Raw genomic sequence first — 22,807 nt, 5'->3', positions numbered from 1 at the left:
AAAAAAAAAAAAAAAAAAAAAAAAGAGGAAGAAAAAAGACAGACTTAACTGCTTGCAGACTTTTCACGCATGGAAGATGAAGAAAGCTTCTTTTGATGAAGTGTAATTATGTCCAAACAGAGCTGACCCCCTCCCCCTATATTTCTTATGATCTTAACGGAAGAAAGTAGGGCTTTTCCTTTGAAGCAGCCGGGACTCGGTGGAGGATCTGAAATGCTGCATTCTCCTGCCAGAGGCAGGATGGAGAAATTGGTCCAGACTTGTCTTCCAGACTTAGAACAGAGAGGGGGAGAGAGAGAGAGAGAGAGAAAGAGAAGGAGAGAAGCAGAAAGAGTTATCATTAATGATAGATTTTTAGAACTCTGCTTAAAATAGCAGGCAAAGAAATCAGTAGTTGCAAACAGAAGTGAGAAAGCTCCTTACATAGACAAATATCAGAAAATACAAGTCCTGAAGTAGAACAGGAAAAAATAAACTAATAAAGAAATCATTTTTCAGTGGCAAGAAACTAATCCACACCTGTTCCTGACTTGAGATTTACATCTTTCTAAGCAGCTCGTGCTTTGATCTCTGTATCTCTAAATTTGATTGTGAAGTCTGAATCATCAACTTGCCACTTCACCTCCTCTCCCACGTTTTTGCTTGCTTCCCATGGCTCAATGGAGAAACCCGATTTTTATACATATTCATTTTGTTTGCCTGACAGAAGCTTCACGTTTCTGTTTGCATAATTTCTCTTAAACACCTTTTTTGAATTCATAAGGGTGAGTAACCGAAGTGTTTGATGCGAATGCAGCACTTGTTTGTATGTGGTTTTCAGGTGGTAGCTCACTTTTACAAGCCCCATCCACACCACAGAGAAGAAAAGAATTCCTGTCTTCAATAAGCAAAGGATCATAACCTTAATTTTGTTGTGTCCTGATACTTTAATCACATTAGCATCTAACTGAAAAAATATGCAACACAAGCTGCTGAGTCTCCTTTCAAGCTCCTTTCTGGGGTTTGCCTTGTGCTTCAGCGTATGTCCATCCTCGTCCTCCTCTGTGTCAGCTCGGCTCACATGTGTGAATAACAAAGAATGCACAGTTTAGACACACTGAAGCAATAGTGCCAGATGACTGCTTGGCTGGGGAATTTAATAAAAGAGAGCTACAATTAGTCTGTAGCCTCTGAAAGTGGATAGTTGAAATGACTAAGGGCAATAAAGAAAGGTGATAAAAAGTGCATTAAAGGATTTTGTAGCTGAGGAGGGATAGCTGTGAAATAGCTGTGGAAGGCATCAGCATCACTGAAACAGGGAACCTTAAAAATTTATTTCATTCTTAATCCTGTAATATGTAAATCATCTCTTGAAAGCTCTGGAGTGCCCCAGCAGGGCCCTGCAGCTCCCCACAATGAAGGGCTCTGTGGTTTATGAAGTGTGAGGGGGCTTCGTCAGTGCTACTTCATCCACACTTTGGTTTTTAAAATAGCAGTTAGGGAACAAAACCAGTTTCCCTCTCAAATTAACTGCTTACTCTTCAGCTCAGGCTGGCTGAGAAGTGACACTTCAGAAATCCTCACTGTCAGGGTCCAAATGTAGCTCTTTTTATTAAGGAGTGCATTTTTTTCTGGCCACTGTATTCTGTTGAGATATATTTAGTGTAGAAAATACTGCAGTGCTTTTCTTCAGAACAATTTTGCAGGTTCTTACAAATAGCATATTTTATTGAGTTAATTTTTTTTTGTCATGATAGACACTTACAGGGATTTGATGTATAAAGAGAACAATAGAATGGAAGGCCAAATTCTTCATTCAAAGGTGTACGGAACAGCCCCTTTAGTATCTTTGTTACCAGTAGTGTTCTACTGATCATCTAGGGGTTACTGTGATCTGAATGTCATCAGCATAAATATTAATAGTCAGAACTTTTTGACATGGTAAGCTGGTGCCAAAGGAAGCCTTAAACCTGAGCCTGGAGAACTATATATATTTGTGCAGTGGGCTGAATTCCTTTTTGGAGAGGAATAAAAGGCACGGATGCTTTTCAGCCCTAAACAAGCAGTGTGGAGGCACTGTAGGGCTGCTGCTGTGTGTGTGAGGGCTGCCCACACCCTGTGCTGGCAGGACATACAGCTCACCTCTGGGACAGCAGGACTGGACAAAGACTGGACACCTAAATACACTGGACATCCTAAATACACCTAACTCTGTTCCTGTGGTGATTTAGGAAGTAATCCTTTTCCCAGTAAAAATGGGAAAAGCCACCTTCAGCCATGCCACTGGGACAGAATTCAGCATCCTGAGATTTTTGCATCGTTAAACTGACAGAGGGCAGGTTTAGATTGGATATTAGGAAGAAATAGTGAGGGTAGTGACTCATTGGCACGGGTTGCCCAGAGGCGCTGTGGATGCTCCGTTTCTGAAAGTGTTTAAGGCCAGGTTGGATGGGGCTTGGAGCAACCTTGTCTAGTGGAAGGTGTCCCTGTGCATGGCAGGGGGGTTGGAACGAGATGATTTTTAAGGTCTCTTCCAACTCAAACCGTTCTATAATTCTATTTGCCAGGGTCCTGACCTTCCCTCTAACCTGCATCTCCCAGAGAGCTGGGCACAGCTGGAGCACAGCTTCACCTGGAAAATCATTTTGCTCTAAATGACAGTTATATTTCCTTTTAAAAAAAATCCATGTCACATTCTAGTTCATGAAAATTATAGCCAAGACAGTTTGAAGTTGCACTCCTGATAATAAATGATGCATGTCTCAGGCAGGTTTGGGGGATATATGACTTGGACCAGAAAGAAAGACCAATTACTAGATTTGACAGCCAAAGCTCTGTTCTGTATTATGCCTTATATATAAGCTGTTCTATATTAGGCCTGAAAAAACTACATTAAGTTTGTGCTGTTACATATCATTTAAGATTTGTGCCTTGATTGAATGCCTTCAGAGTTCAGCGAGAGGAAAAGCCCTAGCAGCAAAAATGCACAAATACACCCAGGGAGGAGGGGGGGAAAAAAAAAATAAAAAGAGCTTTAAGTGTCTGGTAAAGTAGCAGCTTAAATGAGCATGAAGGCCAAAGATTGCTGACTGTTTTATTGAGTCACTGTTGTACGCCCACCTTTTCCTGTCTTGAAACAGTTTTCAGTTTTGACTATCTGACATGAGTAACCGTTGCATATCTAACAGATTACAACTGTCAGTGAGTCTCCCAAACGGGGGCCAGTGCCTGTGAGAATGTGTGCTCAGATGCAGGCAGCTCCCTTTATTTATTTCTTTTTAACGTTTTCATTCAGCTGAAGGCTGTGGATGGTCTTGTGCAATCTCTGCCTGAATTCAAGCTTTGAAAAGTAAAACAAAAAAACACAAAGAACCAAAAAAACCCCAACAATGCAGACTGACGATAGCAATGTACGTGCACACAGACATTTCTCACCCTCACAGGAAAGTCGGGGGCTTTCTTGGTATTTCATAGATGGAATACGTGTAGGGAAAAAAGGCGTGTTCCATAATAATGATATCATCATATTAGCCCTGGCATATGAAGGACAGAGACACTGACTCCCTGTTAAAACATCTCCCAGGAGAAAAATATATTCTTTCCTCGTCTTATTGTAGGCAAGTCAAACAAATGAAATGATAAAACTGTGTGAAGTAAATAACATGTGGTCACATTCTGCTCTCTGTCACACAGCTGCGAAACTGGAGTAAATTTTTAAATTATCTGACTTGCTTTGGATTTACACCACTTTCAATGCAGCAAAGAATTTGGCTTGTCCTCAGCAGTGAATCACTTTTGTTCTGTCATTGTATGATGACCCATTATTAAATAAGAAACATTTAGATTGTCAACACATGGACGTATTCTTGACATAGAGTAAAACTGAAGGGGAGGAAAACTCCTATGGTCAGTTATGTTTTTAATTTTCACGATTGTGGTAACGACAGGGAATAATTTTAAACTGATTCTTTACTGAACATGCATGTGACTGTTTTCATGTTGTAATCACTCATTCCTCGTTGTTTTTTCCCTTTGTAGGGAAGAGCTTTACTTTGACAATAACTGTCCTGACAAATCCCCCCCAAGTCGCTACATACCACAGAGCTATAAAGGTTACAGTGGATGGGCCGAGGGAGCCAAGAAGTGAGTATTATATTCTTCTTTTTACTCTTATGCCTGCTTAATTTTGTTTAACAGAGACCTGTAAATGAAATATGTATATCTTTGTCAACCACTGTTTTTTGCTCAGCAAAATACGTGAGTGCATGCTTAATTTGGAGTCTATTGGACCACACACATACTTGCATTAAACACTTCACTTAAGTGCTTGGCTGAATTTGGGCAATCCCAAACCTGATTCTCATTCACATCAAGGTCTTAATACATTATCTGCCAGTGTAAATGAGAACTAAACCCACTGTATTTATATATAATCTGATTTAGACACAGTAGATACAATCCTGCAACGTGCTGCATTCCCTGTGAACTCCTGTAAGTTTCCAACTGAAGACGTTTAGAACAAAACAGGAGCCTGATCTTTCAGGATCAGTTCTAGCGTAGAGAGGAAACATATCATATAGTGCCTTTTTGTTTGCCCTTAAATTCTTTTGCCATCAGATAATTAATGCACCTGGTTAATCTCATCAGACCTGAAGTTGGTTTTCAGCTATGGACTCATTGTAGACCCCCAGGGGCCAAAGAAAGATTGAAAAAACAGTATATCAACAGCATAGTCTTAGTTTCTTATTTGTGCACAGAAAATATTTTTTTTAAAAAACAGTCCAGCAGATTTTCACTCAGCATGTTTATCTCGTAGCCATGGAAGCTCACTAAGAATCTATTTGCCATGATTTATCTATTTTGCAATGGCTGTACTTTTATGACAATTGTGTTTTGTCATGTTCTAGCAGTTTTATGGGCAGCACTTATTTTTAGATACAGTCAAGTCTGGTTAATCCATCAGGATTTATCTGGCTGTCTCTCTGTCTAGCACATTTAGCTGGTAACCAGTCTCACATCATATGGGTATCACTGATGAGCTGGTTCTGGAGTTTTTTTTTTTCTTAATCTAACTAGAAATGACTCTAAATTGATTGGATTAGCCAGGTATAGCGTTATTTAAATTACACTTAGAGATTAAGAATTATTTGATGAATAACCACATTAAAAGAATCCTTATAATGGAAGCATCTCAAATAATTATTCTGCCTTTGATGTGCACATACAAATGCGACCTTCAAGGAGCTTTCATGGTGTTTTGTTTAAAATACCACAAAGACAGAAGTAGAAAGATGTAGACAGAATTCATGCAGTTAAGTGTTTCTCGTGCCAATACACGCTGCAGACTCACCTCCTCTTGCACCGAGGTGGGAACTGAAATGCTCCCTGTAAGAACTGTCCAGGCTGCAGAGTTTCACCTTGAAGAACAGCTAAGAAAAAGCAAATAGCTCTGGATACATTCCATTAGGTACAGACTTGTGGTGCTACCTGCTTACAGCTGAGGTGTCCTGATGTTACAGCAGGGGGATTTTTGTTCTGTCTTCTCTCCGTGAGTCAGTTTCCATTTCTAATTTTTGCTTGCAGCTGGTGCTCCATGTAACTTACTTGGAGGACACTGGGGAAGCTGCATTCATAGAGTAAAAAGCAGGGAATAAGTTCTTTATCATTTACCCATTCCCATGTGGAGGCTGCTTCCATGTATTGATGCATCTGCAAAAGAGGAATTCTCCTGGCAGAGGACACAACCGTGGTGAAAGAGCAGAAAGGTTTGAAAGTGAGGTGTGGAGAGTAGTGTGCATTACCCTGTGTAGCACAGAAAGGGATCTTGCTGGTATGGGGATGTTTTGGTGATCAGTGGATTGAAAGTTAGTTTGTGTTCATAGAACTTAAGAAGATCTCCTAGTTCTGCTGGAATTTTTTACTTTAGACCTAAAAGACCTCTGTATGTGATACCCATCTGCTGGTGTCTTTGAACAGCTGAGCCCAGAAATGCTCAGTAACTAAGTTCTTTTGGCCTACATGGAGTTATTTTATTCTTCTTCATATTTTAGTTTCCTTCTCCCCCCACACACTTTTTTTTTTTTTTTTTTTTTTTTTTTTTTTTTTTTTTTTTTTTTAAGAAAGTAAAATTTGAGCTTGAATGTCCATTTGCATTTTAATGTTTAGGTGGCATACTGCAATCTTATACTTTCAAGTCATTCTTGTACATCTCTGGAATGACTCATCATTAAACTTGAATTTCTAAGGAGTAGCTCCAGTGAGCTCTGGGAGTTTCACTGAAGTTTTCACTAAGCTTCCTTCTTAGAGACCCTGTATTTGTGTAGATGCATTAGTTTGGTAGTAATCGTTCAAGGAATGTATCTGGTATTTGTGTTGCATAAGGAAAATTAGGTGTTTGGGGGCAATAAGGAATTCAAGGAGCACCTCTGATGATAAACGTGTTCGTCTTAAAAAAATTATGTATCGGCAAATAGTGCCCCTCTCTGCTAGGATCTGTATTTCACTTCAACATTTCAAGCATGTTATCCTAGTTTTCCTCTCTCTGGCAGCTCAACCAGAGCTGTCACATCACAAACAACTTTTTTCTTAATATACACATCTGGCGTTGGCAGTTGGAGCAACTTCATAAGAGCACATGATCATCATTCATTACAAGATTAAAAAGTACCCCATGGCATCATTGATGTTTTTTAACTTTGATCTTTTGCAGTTGTGATTCATCTCAGTTATAAAACTTCCCTTTAAAGGAACACAACCAATGACTTATTAGAACCTTCATTCTAAGGAGTGTAAACATAAAATTATGCACATCTTTACAAAATGTCATTTACTTTGTTGCCAGCTTATCATTTTAAGACATGACATCATGCTTTAGATCGTGAATTTGTAAGGCTTGTTTATAGGCAAGGCACTCTGACCTTCTGTTGGCAAGTTGACTCGAGAAACGAAAGCTGAGAGGTTCCCAGCAGCAGCAGGAGCAGCAGCAAAGCCATGGCAGACATCACAGACATTTAGAGCCTGACTTCAGGAGTGCTGAACAGTCGTGGCATGCAGGGAGTCCAGTTGGTGTTTTGGATGCTCAGCACTTCAGAAAGTCGGGTTCTTAAATGTAAGTGCCATTTAGTCGTATTAAATGTCTGCTTGTAGAAGCTTGCTGCCTTGCCTCTCTGTTATTATTTGAAAATATTTTAATAGAGACAGTGATGTCAGGTTGCTCTGTTAGAAAAACTTGCCCGTTTCTAGATGAGAAAAGGCCTTCTGATGATTTTGTTCTCAGAAAATATTTATTTAATTTTAGCTAATGTCTTCTAGTCTATCTAGATTACTGTCTAGGGACATCTACTGTGTTGCAGAGTTTCTGTGCTGGGCTGAGACAGTGCTTTGCACTCTGAGTGATGCAGCCTAGAGACGGGGTTGTATAAGATCTTTGGGAATCATTAAGAAATCTTGCAGATATTTTTCTCTCCTCATATCCAGGATAAAACCTCTGCCATACGCACATCTTAGCCAGCAGAACTGCCTTCCAGCTGGGAGGGCTGAAAGAAGTTTTCCGGAGAAGTTTTCATGAGGTCATAACTGACCGACAGAAAGCCAGAGATTACTGTAAAGGAAGTCAAAGGAGAAGAAAAAAAAAAAAAGAAAAAAAAAAAAAAAAAAAAAAAACCCCAAAGAAACCACCCAGATCTTTACCTAAACCCCCCTTTAATGCCCTTGCCTTACTTCATTACAACTACAGAAATAATGATTTGCCCTTCCACAATGGTACCCTTAGAACAGGAGTCACATCCTCCTTTCTGGCTGCTTTTGGGACAAACCCAGTCACGAGGGAATCATGAGAAAGGAGGGAGGAGAAGTCTATATATTTTTATATTTTGCCTGACTTCCAAAGACTTTAGTTTGTCTCTAATCAAAGGTAGGCTCCAAAGTCACCGACCCAAACTTTCTTTTATCAGTGTGAGTGGAAAAGCAGCTTTGAGCTTTGAGTTTCAGGGGGGAAAATGCTCTGCTTCATTCAGCTCCCGAGCGTTTCTCTGCTGCCGCAGCTTGCAAGGTGCACACGTGATGAAAGGTATGAGCAAACATCACATCGCCTTTTTGTCTGTGCACGCTGCAGCGAGAGCCAGCCAGGGGTTCTGCTCAGCCCCCACATTAACTGTTTGGCCGACCCGGCTTATAAAACGCAGATAAGTGATGGAGATTTTTGAGATTCCTTGACTTAAAACCATAACAGTTTTTAGGAAGTTCTCCCTCTTTTTTCTTTCAAAGGCGGAGAGGGTGGAGGGATAAGTCTGAGGAGTGGAATGTGCTTTGGAGTAGAACAGCTTTAAATCTTTCGGTTTGCCTTTATTTTTAATTTTTTTTTCTTTTTTAATTGTTTTTTACTTTTTTTTTTCTTCAATTTTTTTTTTTTTTTTTTTTTTTTTTTTTTTTTTTTTTTTTTTTTTTTTTCTCTTTTTCTTTTTTTTTTTTTCTATCTTTTTTTTGACTGCCTGTCAGGAGCTGGGCTGGTGGCCAAGCAGGAAATGACACATCGAGAGGCATTTGTGTTGTGCAACATTTTGTGGAACTGATGCAAGGATACATTGTCTGTTTACGCATTCCTCTGCTAACAGCCTGCATGGCAGTAATTTTATTCAGGGACACATGGCATGCTACAGCAAGGAGCTAGAGCCTTAACATCTCTCTATGCAGAATTATCACAGCAGTTAAAACACTCTGTGTTGTCCCCCGTCTCGAATAGTCTCTGGCCGGCCTTCAAAAACCACTCTACCAGCCCCCCTTCCTTCCCAAGAATATATTTGTTCGACTGTGGGGTTTTTTTGCACTGTGGTAAATTGGGGCAGTGCAGAGAGAGAGAGAGAGACAGAGAGAGAGAGGGAGTTTGCAGAACAAGAGGAGATTTTACAGGCAGGTCCCTACTTCATGCATCCACCTCAGACTGGAGGGAGCAGCGCAGCTTTTTCAGGCGCTGCGTTTGCAGACGCTGAAGGCGTCGGTTTGCATCTGCATGTGGTTTGGCACGGGGAGGTTTTTAATTAAAGTCAATGCTAAATACCCCGAGATGTGATGAGTGAGTCTTGGGGTTTCATCCAAACCGAAGTTAGAAAATCTGTGGCTCTCTCTGGTGTCTTTCAGAGTGACACATCTCTACTGAGGCTGTCTGGGTAGGTCCGGATTTATCCCAGTGGCTGTGGGAGCAGAGGGAGGCAGAGTGGGCGGTCCCGGGTTCGAAAGTTGCTCTAAATGACTTTGTAGAGCTTAATGTATGCACTCTAGTGCTCCTTTGTAGAGGCAAAATGTGATTGTGCAGCCAGGGAAATGTTCAGCAGGGCCATGGTTTAAAGAAGTTTAGGCTCTTTTCTGTGACCATCATTAGTGTATTTGAGCATGAGCACAGTCCACTTACAGGCTGGGACCTCCCTTGTCACCAGGTCCCCAGTAAGGAGTTGCAATGTTTCTGTTTCCAGTGGTACAACACCAGGTCCTTACTGCAGTGTAAAAGGCAGGACAGTTTCACTCACCATCATTTGCTGCTGGTTTATTTTTTGCAAATGTGTAATTTCACAGAACTGTGCTAGTTGGGGACTGGATGTCCTGAGCGTTCCCGGAGGTTGTAAGAGGCTGGTGCGATGATTCAAGTGTTTCCCACCAAAGGTGACAGACACTGCATATGCCAGTGGTTTAGGTTTACTTTTGAGATGAGTGTGCAACCCACAGAGCAGGGCTCCTTACAGTTACCTCAACCAGTAGTGTGGCACAGGCAGAGGCTGCAGGTTGCCCAGGGAAGTTGTAGCTGCCCCATCCGTGGAAGTGTTCAAGGCCAGTTTGGATGGGGCTTGGAGTGAGCTGGGATAATGGAAGGGGCATTGGAACCAGATGATTTTAAGGTCCTTCCCAACCCCAACTATTCTATGATTCCATGATTCTGTGATGCATGCTGCTGTGACAAGGTGATCTGGGACTGTTGGGATGGTAGCTGCATCCTGAGGACCAGCTGGTTCTTATTTTTTCCACTGTGGCTAGAGAGAGGCTCATGCATAAAATCTCATTGTCTGAGAAACAGACTGTGAGACAAAATAATTTCTGGTGATTGTGACTTTTTTTTTCTGCTGGTGTAGTGCGTAGAGTGAGTCAAAAGCAAAACCTCCTTAGTTCAATCATGGCTTGAATTCATGCACTGTAAGAACTCAGAACTGCTGAGTTCTGAAATCTCAGCAATCTATGTGATGGCACTGGGGCTCTCTCCATAGGAGGACACTGCTGCCCAGAGAGGTGACAGAGTGACCATCTATTCACTGTTATAGAGACAACATCATGTAAAACAAATGCACAAGCCTGAGCATAAGATGTCCTCATCAACAGTAATGCAGTCTTGGTTTGTATTTGTCAACAGAACAGATTGTTTCCATCCCATTGTAGAGGGAACACTTGCTTCCAAAGCAAATCTATTCCTAGTTCATTTGGCATGTAATTTGGCCCCCACAGTGATTTTTTCATATTGCAGTTAATGCTGTTTGTATTCAAAGTGTCCCTCCAAGCTACAAATAAAATCATGGCCCCTCTGTGTAGTTGTTGCTTAGTTGTATGATAAGAGGGTTTTGCCCTGAATAGCTCATAATCTCCATTTAACATACAGATGGGGAAAAGGGGTTATAACCAAACAGATGAAGTAACAGTGGAAATGAGCTCATTCTGCATCTCCACAGGGCATGACTAGAAGGAGAGGAAAAGGGGTGACCATTCCACAGAGTCGCAGAGTCAGTTAGGTTGGGAAAGACTTCTGAGATCATCAAGTCCAGCCTATAAGCAATCAGCTCCATGTCAGCCAGACCATGGCTCTGAGTCCCACATCCAGTCTTTCCTTAAACACCTCCAGGGACAGTGACTTTTCATAACTTTGTGGCTCTACTCCATGTTGGTACAGTGGAGGAAGATGATATTTAAAAAGGCATTAGAGTAGCTTTCCACAGACCATTTTGTTCCATAGTTTTCTTCCAAGAACTGTTGGACATTGTCACTTTCACTTTTGAAATGCAAATATTTAGCTTGTAACTAATATCATCAGCATTTTTTTCTCACTCTTCAGTGTAGCACCTCTTATACATCTCCCTTCACTTTCCAAAGTAGTTTGGGAAATAAGGAACAGGATGAATATATTTTGGAGATGCTGCATCAGAATAATGTAAGTGAATACTTAGGTAGCACTTGCTTACTGTCTATTACAAATTTCTGTTTAAAGTTTTTATAAAATTTATTTTTATCCTCTATATAAACTTCATTCTCCACTGAAACATAGTCATCCCAGACGTGAAACACAGATGCTGATTCAACCAGACAAGGAATGCAGAAGAGGAAATGAGGATGAATATCATACTTAATTGAAACTTCAGGGGAAGCAACTGAGTAATGATCTCATTCTGCAGTATGTTTGGGACACCAGAATCTTTACTCAATGAAGAACTGGGTTCCTTAGTGCCTATATCTCAGGCTCACTGTATGCTGAAGGTGGTTTTCAGCTATCCAAAAATCAGACGTGTAGGGTAGGTTGCCTCTGAAGTGAACTAAGAGACAAGGGCCCTCACAGGGAATGATTCATATGTTAATACTTGTCTTAGAGAGCAATGAAGTGCTCTTTGGACTCTCATCCCTTTCCATTGATACTAAATGGAGGCTTGATGACTAGCCTAGACTAGACACGGTTTAGAGATGGCTGCAATCAGATGAGATTAGCAGATATTGTAGTCCCAAAGTGTACTAAGGCTGCTGTGTAGCTCAGACAGAGAGTTAGCTGTAAGGCAGGTAGCCCAGGGTGCAGTCACAGGGAGCAGGAGCTCAGCGTTGGATTAACCCAATGCTCACTCACCTTCTTGGGCGGGGGCTTTGTCTGGTGTTGAACAATGAACAGTCCCTGCTGCTTTTCTGACAGCGTAAGGAATTGTTTAAAGCTGACTTTGAAGTGTGCCTACAGCTGCCATAATGAGTGCAGTGTATACATACCTTAGAAATGATGCTATCTACTAAGGCATCATTATCACCTCCTGCAGGATTTCAGTAGTCAGGTACTGCTCAGGCCCCACTCAGCTTGGGTTGTGTGAACTGCTGAGATTAAAACTCGTGTTATTTAGCTGTAGGCAGAGTAAGGTTCTCACAGTGCAGTTGCAGCTACATAAGCAACATTACAAAGGTGACAATTCACTTTTCAGGTATCGCCTAAAGGTGAAGAATATTGGGGAATGTATTTGAAGATTTTCCTAATACTGGGAAGTACTCCACGATTCCAATGCTTTATTTTTTCACGACAGAACATATTAATTGTTCCTCCCTTATCCAAAATTAACATGCTGCCCATTCTCCTGTGGTTCTGAGATGTAATCTTCCCCACAGCGTGGGAAGACAAACCCTTTCACCTGATTATTGCCAGCATAAATGTTTAATGCTTCCATCCCTCTTCAAACTCTCCCACTGTATTTTGTGAACTTTACTCCCACTTCATAATGCCCTGCTTCTTTAGTAGCCCTGCTCATTTAAATGCAGGGTGCCAAAGGAGGTATTAATCAGGGTGCTTACAAGTGCAGAATCTGCTTCCTGCCTGTCTGTAATCCATGTGAGTAATACCAATTAGTTGTCTGCTTCCTTAAATCCTCATGCACTTTCTCATTCTTGCATTCCTGCAGCAGTAGACATGATCTTCCAGTGTCAGTGCAGTCAGAGGCACTTGGTTGTGTTTTGTTTCATTGCTCTTAGAGCTCAACAGGAAAATCATCACCTCTGAAGCACCACAGAAGTGTGCTGGGGAAGAAATGGATGAGTCAAGCTCTTGCATTTCTACTTTAATTTGCTAGACATGGGGATCTAACTAATTTTATTCCAGAGTATCGCTTCAGATGTCATGAGACAAGTAGACAATTATTTTTCAGTTTCAGCAGTTTCACATTGGTACAGCTTTTTCTTGGAAAGAAGCATGCACAGGCAGGCATCATTGTAGTCCCAGATCTGGTTTTGTTTCTATATGTGAAGTCCCAGATTAGATTTGCAAAGAAGACCAATTTTAAATGATTGCATTAAAATGGATCAGAAAGCCAGAGATTAATCATTGAAATGGGATGGTGTTCACAATCATTTTTGGTGTTTTGAAAATTCAGACCTTTATTTCTCAGCAGTAAGGAAGCTGGAAAGGAATAGACACCTGAAAATATAATGCAGGGTTGCTGTATGATACAAACCACAAGTTAGCAGTACAGAGGGAATTACACATTTCAGGAGTTTTGTGCATGTGTACATATGTAATCAAGGACCCAGATTCAGATTCTTATAAAACAATGTGCTTTAATTAATTCGGTTGTCTAGGGAATTTATAAAGCACTGGAGACATGTGAAGTTTAATAGAGTTGGTTCCACATTTCTAGGATACCAATTAAATCAAAAATAATTTAATTTAATAATTTAGTGCTTCATTCTTTGGGTCTCTTATTACCATAGACTCTAGATTGATGGAACAGATTTTTTCTTTCACACTGGACACTTTTGGCTTTGATGATGCACTATGGGTCCCCTTCCATTTTTGGCCTTTTTTGATGTCTTTGAACAATAGTTTGTGAAACCAGCACTGCAGTAAAATCATCACCTCTGTAGACAGAAGTGTTGACTACAAGAAGAGGGCTCAGCAATAAAGCTGTGAATGTAAATAATTCAGTGTTTCTGTTCATCAGCTAAGCAGTGCAAATGAAAATCCTTTTTGTAAAGCGATATATGGGTAACATTTTCATAGATGCTCAGTGGATTGACTCTCCTTAACTGCAGCTGCATAAAAGTTTGATATTGTGTCTCAATGACTCACCTCCTGTCCACTGTGATCCAGGAAGAGATGTATGTGTGAATTAGAAGCTGGTTTATCCCACCCTAAGCCTCTATAGGTGTCAGTGAGGGAGAGGGGACATGAAGCAGCCCAGACCACTGGACTGGCACTCCGTGCTCTGCAGGTGCTTGAGCTGGGTTTAAGCAAACTGGTGGGCTTACCAGTAACTGCAGTAGCACAAAGCTCTGAAGAACTTCTTCATACTCCTTTTTATTGGTATTTTAACCTTTTTGAAGGTAGCTTTAGTGACTGCTTTCTCAACAGCCACATTGAAGGGCTTTTCACCAAAATGCATTAGAATTTAGGGTGTTGATGAACTCCTTCTTGTTAGACATAAATAACCACTGTGTGGTTTATAAATTTTATGTTTTCCCCTTCTGTGCCTGCTTAGTTAAAATTCTCAGGCACTCAGAGCAGAAGTGTCTGCCCTGCTTTAAAACATCTTTCCCCACACTGATGGTGCTCTCCTTTTCCCAAAAGCTGTGTCCCCTGCAGCTCAGCAGCAGTCTGGCTCTTATACGTGATCCTCATCAGCTTCACAGCAGAGTCAGACAGTTTAATTAGCCTTTATCTTCTGCTGTGCAAGAGTGAGCCCAGGGTATGTCTGTGGGTGCCCTGAAGAAGGCTCACACAGCAATATTCATCACCCGTGGTGTGAACACAGCCATAAACTTCCCTGGGAATCAGGGCAGCAGGATTACAGCACAACAAGGATACTCCTCAGTATTTAGGCAGGGCCTGCTCTTTGCATCTGTGCAGACTTACTGATCTGTGTTATTAGTTTCACTCTTCTTCGTATCTGCTGTTCCTGAAAGATGGCAGCAAAAGAGAAACCTGATAGCAGTTGGCTTGTAGAGATAGTCTTTATTACAGGAGAGAGCAGGAAGGTGCTTCCAAAATCCAGATAACAGTGACTGTTCTTTAGTCCCAGCTCAAAGACTAAGGAAGTTTTTTGGGAAGTGTGTTTACATCCATGTGGGATGCAAAGTAAACACCTCACTAAGTGCATACATGCCATGTAAATTAAATGAGAACTGTTTTTCTCTGCTGACTTGGTGTAAAAGAGAATAATAAGTAGATTTAAGGTATGTGACAAAGGGGATATTACACATCAGATTAATAGTAACTTGTTGATAAGAAACATATAGGTTTTTTTTATTAAAGAGAAAGTACCTCTAGCTCTCCATTTTACTTTATGCATATGCTGCAGACAAAATTTACAGTAGATAAAGTCCACATTTGAGCACTTAGAACTGGGACATGCCAATGGGTTATCAGTGTGGCTTTAATTCATGCCTGTTGTGTGTGAGAGACAGAAAAAGTCCTTTAATGTAGGAGCATGTGCTAGTTTATCCATAGGACAGCAACATCCTGTGGGATGGCATACACCCACTTTTATTTTTCACACAGAGAATATGATCTAAGAACACCTTGTTTTAAGTGACTTAACTATAGTCACTACAAAAAATTGTGTGGCTGAAGCATAAATCTGGGTCAGCCATCAGCTACCTCTGCCAAGCTGTAAACAAAGCTTTTAACTGACAAAATTTAAGGAATTTTTATTTGACGAAATTTTAGTTTTCAAAGTTGCATAATTTTACCAAATCTAAGTGGATTTCCATGGAGGTTCTGAAGAAAAGAGCCAATCTACTGAGCCAAGTTTCAAAACTCCGCTCCAAAACAGAGTGACAAAAAAAGCTCCTTCAAGAAAAGATTGCCAAAAATGTTTTTCGAGGTGCTAGGTTTTCCCTGAGCTAACTCATTTCCAGGAACGTCAGAGCACTTTGGTTGAAATTGAAGAAGTGTGTTCCATACTCATGCAAGAAAAAATGGAATGCAAACAGTCAAAGTTCAGTGAAGTTGGGAGCAACTGAAAAATTGAGTTTTGTAATGCGAAGTGTTGGGTAACAGGAATGATAGGCTGTTCTACAAGCTCCAACTCTAAAATATCCAATCTAATGTGTTATTAATTTGAACTGAAAAATAACCCATGAGCTTCAGTGGAAATCCTGAGTAGGAAATTAAGTTGGCAGCTGCAGGGGCTCCTTGTGGGCAGCTCTGCAGTCAACAGGTCAGGTTGGTGACAGGCAGGGGATGAGTGAGGTGCCATCTCCAGCAGCCCTGGAGAACAGGACATGACTCCTGCCTGTGCACTGGGGACATGCTGGAGGAGGCAACAACCTTTTTAGAAGATGAAACTGGGGCCACAGCAGCCGGCAGGGCCTCTGGAGGCGTTGTGGGCTAGAAGTCAGCGTGGCCCCGGGCACCAGCACTTGGCAGGGCTCTGCTTCCCCACCCCCAGCCTCTCCAGAGGGGTAATTTGGGGTGCGTCCTCTCCAACTGAATTGGCACGGTCTGCACAGGCACTGCAGGGTGTAACACACACACACACACACACACATACACACACACACACACACACACACACACACACACACACACAGAGACGGTGTGAGCCCAGAGAGGTTTGGGCTGTATTTTGGGACTCTTCAATGTGTCTGAGGTGTGGAGCCTCCTCACTGCCAACCCTCCTGCCCCTCAGTGCCCCTTTGCCTCACTGACAGAGCCAGTGATGGCAGTGCTGCTGCTGATAAGGAGTATTTTTAGGCAAAACAGCCCCAAGTGTTTAGGAACCACAACCACAGGAAATGAGCATTGATAAAACCTCCCCAAACTGTGCCCTGAAAGCTCCCTGGCTTGGCTTTGCACCCTGCCTGAATCCCCTTCAGCTCAGGGGAGAGGCAGCCACAGGCACCAGACACCATCCAAGCCTCATGGTGTCCACAATCCAGACCCAGTCTCATTGCTGAACTGCAGCTGGAGTCACTCATTGTGGAAAGGTGGAAAAAGGCTCTTCAGTCTCCTAAGAACCTCCTGGCAATGGTGTGGAGCCCTGTAAAATCTGTGACAAATGATCTGTCCTTCTCCAAAAATGGACTGGGTGAAGGTGACCCAGGGGCACCTTCTAGAGGTGTTCAGGTACTCTGATGTCAGCCAGCAAACAAACTCTTGTTTGTTACCACCTTCTCCTCTTTTACGTGACTCAGAGCTACTGAAGAATCACAGAACCACTAAAATTGGAAAAGACCTCTGAGATCATAAAGTCCAATGGTTAATGCAGCATTGCCAGGCCCACCCCCAAACTATATCCTCAAGTGCCATATCCATATGTTTTTCAAACACTTCCAGGAACAGTGATCTCACCACTTTTCTGGGCATCCTGTTCCAATGCTTGACCCAAGGTGTTGAGTCCATTTAAAACCAGCAACCAAAGTTTTAACAGGTTTGAAAGCTGTTCAGAACACTGTTGGCAGTGTTGCAGGTTATACCTGAGATGTGCTCCTACACAGAAATCTTTCCCTCCTTCTCTGTGAAACACACACTCTCTTATTTGAATCTGCCCCCTGAAATGAGGCTGCAGGGACTGTTTTCCTTGTTGACTCCTTAACCATTCACTGGAATGGGACTCAGGGATGAGTGTTCTGCTGCCTGGGTTTTTATTAAGTTAAAACAAATTTTCTTTGGAGACAGATTTGAGTGCTGGGCAAAAGGCACTTTCACAGCTTTATTCCCCTCACTAGTACAACTTAATTTAAGCTTTTCTCCATGTCCTTTACTCTCATGGTGTTCTCTTCCTCGGGAGCCAAGCAGCTTGAGAGCTGAAAGAGAAGTGTTGTCAGGAGGGTGATTAAAACAGGGATTGATGCAGCTGGGAGCCAGGGTTCAGTCACCTCCCTGGGCCCCTGCCTTAGTGTTATGTCAGATACAGTAGCTTTACCCTGCACCACAAGTTTATGCATTTTTTATTGTCTGATGCTGCCAGAAAATGCTGACCCCGGAGTAGCTGGGCTGTGCAAGCACTCAGTGATGGAGGGCAGTGAGCTCTGAAAGCCACTCATGTTTCCTCCTTAATCTGTCATTTATGGATCATATCTTTTTTACATTTACATTTTCAAATTAGTTCAGCTTGTCCCGATCTTCAGTTCCAGAATCCACGCTGAAATTTTCCAAACTTTACGAGTTCTTAAAAAAAATTCCAAAATCCCTCATTTAATTGATGTTCAGTATGCAGAACAGTTTCCAGCTATGGGAAGACTTCACATTTTTATATGGACATGAGTTTAGGGAGAGATTAGATTTTAGGGCTCCTGTGGAACATGTAAAAATTGTGTCTACTTTGTCCTCTCTTCAAATACAAAAGTGAAATTTGACCCAAAATTCAAAATAATAATAATAAAAAAATTGGCATAAAAGTTGCACTGGTCAAAATAAAATTGTTCCTCTAACATAAATTCCATTAAATATAAAGCCAGACTCAGCAAATGCTTGAGATCTCCCATATGGACTGAAGAACAGTTTTACATTGGAGTATAATACACTGGTTTGAAGTGCGTCTGAGACTGCTCCTGCTTTGGAAGCCTGCTCAGGTCTTGTTGGAATGACAATTTAGGCTGTATGTAGCAAAAAAACAATGTTAGCATATTTGGACCATCAGCATAAAGGCTCCTTGTTAGAATAAATGTTTCCTTCTAAAAAGAACAAAACAATCCTAACCTTTGCCAGTTTTCTATCCTTTAATCTGATGTCAGGAAATTTGGAAGACCAGCTCTCCACGGCCACATGAGTAAGGCAGGGATGTAGGAGGGTGGTTCAGTGGCTGACACATTAGGAAGCCAGTCCTTTAGGTCTGTCATCTGTTGACTCTGACGTCTTTGTGACGTTAGTGCATTTGAAAATCCTTCCAAACTGGCTGATATCAGAGGAAACCGGGTACCTCTTTCTCTTGGCTTCAGTTCTGTGTGAAATATGAAAAATGACACTACCCTACTCCAGGAATGACATGAATATGAGAACATGGTGAAGATCAAGGTGTTTGTTTTCTCAAGTTGTGTTTTTAAGGCATATTCCCATCCAAAGTACATCACAATATGAGTCAGAAAGCTTCACTTTCATAAATGAAAACACTTTTACATATATATTTTTAATTTCATAGATGGGAAGAAATGGGTTTTGTTTTCCTCTTCTGTTAGCTGTGAGTTCTCACCATACACTGTTGCTCTGTATTTCTGTGTCAGAGCAATGTCGTTTTCTTAGGCTCCAAATCCTAATTCCTTTAACTCCTTGGAGGGATTGCTGGAGGCAAAGGTGGCTTGTAGGAGCAAATATGTCATTAAACCACCCCTTAATCAGGGTAAAATACCTGGTGCTGCTTTCAGAGAAAGGCAGTTACCAGGCTCTTGTAGTGCCTCCTTAGGAACTTTCCAGCCCAGAGAGCTGAAAAACATGCAAGATAGAAAATCTGGAAAATTTAAAATCCTGGATGGATGGATGGATGGATGGATGGATGGATGGATGGATGGATATTCTTTTTGCATTTGTCTCTTACCACTGACTGCAGAATGACTGTGCTCAGGTGCACAGGCTTTTACCAACCGAATGTTTTGTGACTTTGGGGAAGTGAATCAGCCACTTTTGTGCAGCTGAGGGGAGGAAGCTCCGCAGCCAGTGCGGCGGCCCCGGCGCGCGCGTGTCTTGAGGGGTGGGGAAGGCAGCCATCCTTAACCAAACATTTGCAACCTGCTGTTTTAGCTGGAATAGGAAAACCAGCTTGACAAGAATGAACGGCCTCGCCAAGCGACGTTCAGGGGAGGTTGGTGGGATTTTAAACAAATCTCCTTAAGCAAGCATGAAAACAAGCTATTTAGCACTCATTAATGTCTCAGGTTAAACTCTTGAATAATTTGTCATGGTTAGGCTCTTTCGGTTTCGTTGGTGTTTTTCTAGTGACTAACGAGATGACAGCTACACATGCTTCTTGGTATGCCACTGCTCACAATAGGGTTTAAAGTTGTGTATTTGTTATTGATGTCATTAAAGTGATGGATTTGAGCTTGGTTTCTGAGGCAGCTGACTGGGTGGTTGGGACTAATTTCTAGCAATGGTTTTGGAGGTTGAAACCAAAGTGTGTATAAAAGGAAATGTTTCTTCTTTTAAGCAAATAATTTGAACCCAGATGAATGAAATTTAAGCAAGTGGGCATCAACTCTGAGTTAATTTTGACATAGTTGTCTGGAAATCATCACCAATTAAAATATTTTTATGAGTTCGAATGTAGTATTGTCTTTCGGTGCTTATGTAAGAGAGGAACAAACTGCTTGTTTAACCCCAGCCTTGAGACTACTGGCCAGGATATCTGCCTGAAGTCTTTGCCATATGGAGCTGGGAGGGTGTGAACCTTGGCAAACCTCAAACTGCAGGGGAAGGTGATTTCCCCCACCTGAAATGAAAAAAAATCATAAATTTGAACAGACGACTTCTACCTTGCAGAAGTCGTTGTGAGTCTTGGACATTCCAAAAGGGATGAAGCAGCTCTGTGACCCAGGAATCCTCATTGAGAGTAAAAATGAATCACCTGGATTGTCATAATTGGGTTCTTTCATGTACTCCTACAGACTGAATAGCCAGGGAGATATTCTTTCATTTGTACACACCTTTCACACCTGCACATAAAGAAAACCTTTGATCCAATGCTTGATGGAACAACAAGATGAGTATATGCAGAATTAAAAGGATGCACATGATGCTGGGATCTTTTTATATCTTTTTAGACACAGCACATGTGAACTAATGAATACCCTGATGATGGGGAGGAGCACTCTCTGCAATTTGAATTTAGCCTTTTCATTAAAGTACCATTTTTTTCCTTTTAATGTTTTTTTTTTATGTTTTTATGTTGCAAAGAGAGTTGAAATGTTGAAGATTTGTATAAATGCCTCTTGCTGTATTTCCAACCACAGTGACACTTACTCAGTAAGACAGACTTTTAACATTTAAATTTTTCTTATTAGGGTTCTATTGAATATTTTGCATTTTCTTACATATGCATATATATACATAGTAGTACTGCATGTTTATGAAACAGTCCATCACCAGTTTTTGTTGTCCATTCCATGATTATCACCCTTTCATTCCTGTACAGTACTATGCTTCTTTTATTCAGACTCCCAACCCTGTAGATAGATGTTCAAATATTTCAACACAAACAAAGCTGTTTATACTATATTTAACTTACAGAATCATTATAGCTTTGGTATGTATGCATGGAATTTGCCCTACTGTGAAGTGTTAACACTAGACCTGCACCACACTTCAGTTTGCAAGAAGGTAGACCTGAAATTGCACTTAATTTCAGCTTCCAGTTGAGTCCATACCAAGAAAATTTCAGGGCTTAGTAGCACGACTGAGTTACAGGGGATGTCCCTGTTTTCATGTCAGCTGAGCTACAGCAGCTGCCTGGAAGGTGTTCTTGGCCCCCCATAAATGTAAGTTGATTTGATTTAGTTTACCCCTCAATAAAAGAGGTTTAAGAGAAGTAGAATCACTGCACATTCACCAAGGCAGGGAGTCCATGTGCAGATCTTCACCATTCAGGATCAGGACTTGGTAACCCCTTCCACCCTGGGAACTGGCTGTGTGTCTATGGTCCTGTCCTGGTGATTGCCAAGCTAATTTTTGGACTTACATTAACATTCTCTTTTAAGAATTATCTGTTGAATCCTCTTAATCCCTGGGTTTGTTGTTTGCATAAACCCAGTTTGCTAGTTCTCTCTGCAGTCCACAACACTGTTCCTCACAGGAAAAGGTGCTTTGAAGGTCTCATTTGAAACAAAAATTATCTTATTTCTCAACCTCATTGGGAACAGACTTCTTTAGAGAGACTTTGGCAGGTATTTTAGACCCTATTTTTTACCAGTCTTTACTGCTTAGATATTCTGGATACTGAAAAATAGCTTGCATTTGTTTACCTTCAACTCCATAATTTCCACAGTATATAATATTGAATATAGAGCAAGCAACAGCTGATTTAAGACATTTTCTTTTAAATCCCCTGTGGCCTCTTTTGCTTGCTGAAGAGGGTGAAGTTGCAACACTTCTCCAGGACATAGGCAAAGAGCAGGTTCTTGAGCTCTCTGTGTGAGGGCAGACTGTGGACCTGGATCCTGATTTCTGGTGTGAATGAGAACTCATTCAGTTGTTTCAACTTAGAGCGAGTTATTTAAACTTGTACCTCTGGATTTACAGCAACATACCCTTAAGCTGCTATTCCTTAACAGGTTATGACCCTCCTTAGACAAGAGATATGAGAAAGTAGTGAGTTTGGATTTTCTACTTAGAATTTCCACTGATGAGGTTGTTTGGGTTGGAAGTATCCCTAAAGATCATCTAGTTCCAGGCCCTCTACCATGGCTTTCTGCACTTTGTGCAGCCCCTTTGAGCTGTCAGAATTTCCAGGTCCTTAACTCTCAGTCCTCTATTTTCTCTACTTTGGTCATCTAGCAAGTGGTGTCTGTCCCTGTAGTGATTTTTGGTGTCCTGAATGATATTCAGTTCTTATTATATGTAAATATGAGCAGTCCATGGTTGTTTATAAAGGTGGATGTCCACGGGAAAGCTCCCAGCTTTTTCCTGTGGATGAAGATGAGATGTTTGTAAGGGATAAAAAAGAGAAAAAGTAGGCCAACTCCTTCCTGGGCTCAGGTGGACTTTGCATTCAGGATTTATCAAGGCCATGCCCAGTGGGAGAAGCTGATGTTGGAACTTAATGCAAAAACAACAGGAAAGGCAGAGGGGATCATAGTGGAGGCATTTGCCATATGTGCCTCAGAGTCCCCACTTCAGCCTTCCAGGGAAATTGGAAAATTTGTGAGCCCTGTAGGCCGATGTGACAATAAACCTGTGCTGGGGGAAGGCACATGGCTTTGCCTTGCCCACCCTTGAGCAAGAGGACTCCCAGGGGCTGGGGGACATGAGGGCTGCTTGGGTGTTCACTTACAGTCACGGCTGTGCTGTCTGTGGAGGACTGTCTCCTCAGTGCTCTTCTCATCAGCATCACACATTCCCCAGTGCCCCTCTAATCAGCATCAGTCAAAACAAGCTGGCTTAGCAGAGTCCTGCTTCAGATGAGCAGTAGCT

General features: G+C 41.5%; 1 protein-coding gene across 2 annotated transcripts in view; it reads left to right on the top strand.

The window, feature by feature from the left end:
- Positions 1-22,807, top strand: part of RUNX2 (RUNX family transcription factor 2) — a gene marked incomplete at both ends in the record, with an annotated part of 216,112 nt that overhangs the window by 68,214 nt on the left and 125,091 nt on the right. For both annotated transcript variants that reach the window (XM_083856789.1, XM_083856790.1), the window contains one exon: positions 4,018-4,122. In XM_083856789.1, the coding sequence (XP_083712915.1) occupies positions 4,018-4,122 (105 nt within the window). The remainder of the gene's footprint in view (positions 1-4,017; positions 4,123-22,807) is intronic.

The sequence above is a fragment of the Zosterops lateralis genome (genome assembly GCF_965231275.1).
Source record: "Zosterops lateralis genome assembly, chromosome: 3".
NCBI classification, from domain to species: domain Eukaryota; kingdom Metazoa; phylum Chordata; class Aves; order Passeriformes; family Zosteropidae; genus Zosterops; species Zosterops lateralis.
The sequence above is the reverse complement of the archived record's forward strand: the minus strand, read 5'-3'. Positions and strand labels throughout refer to the sequence as shown.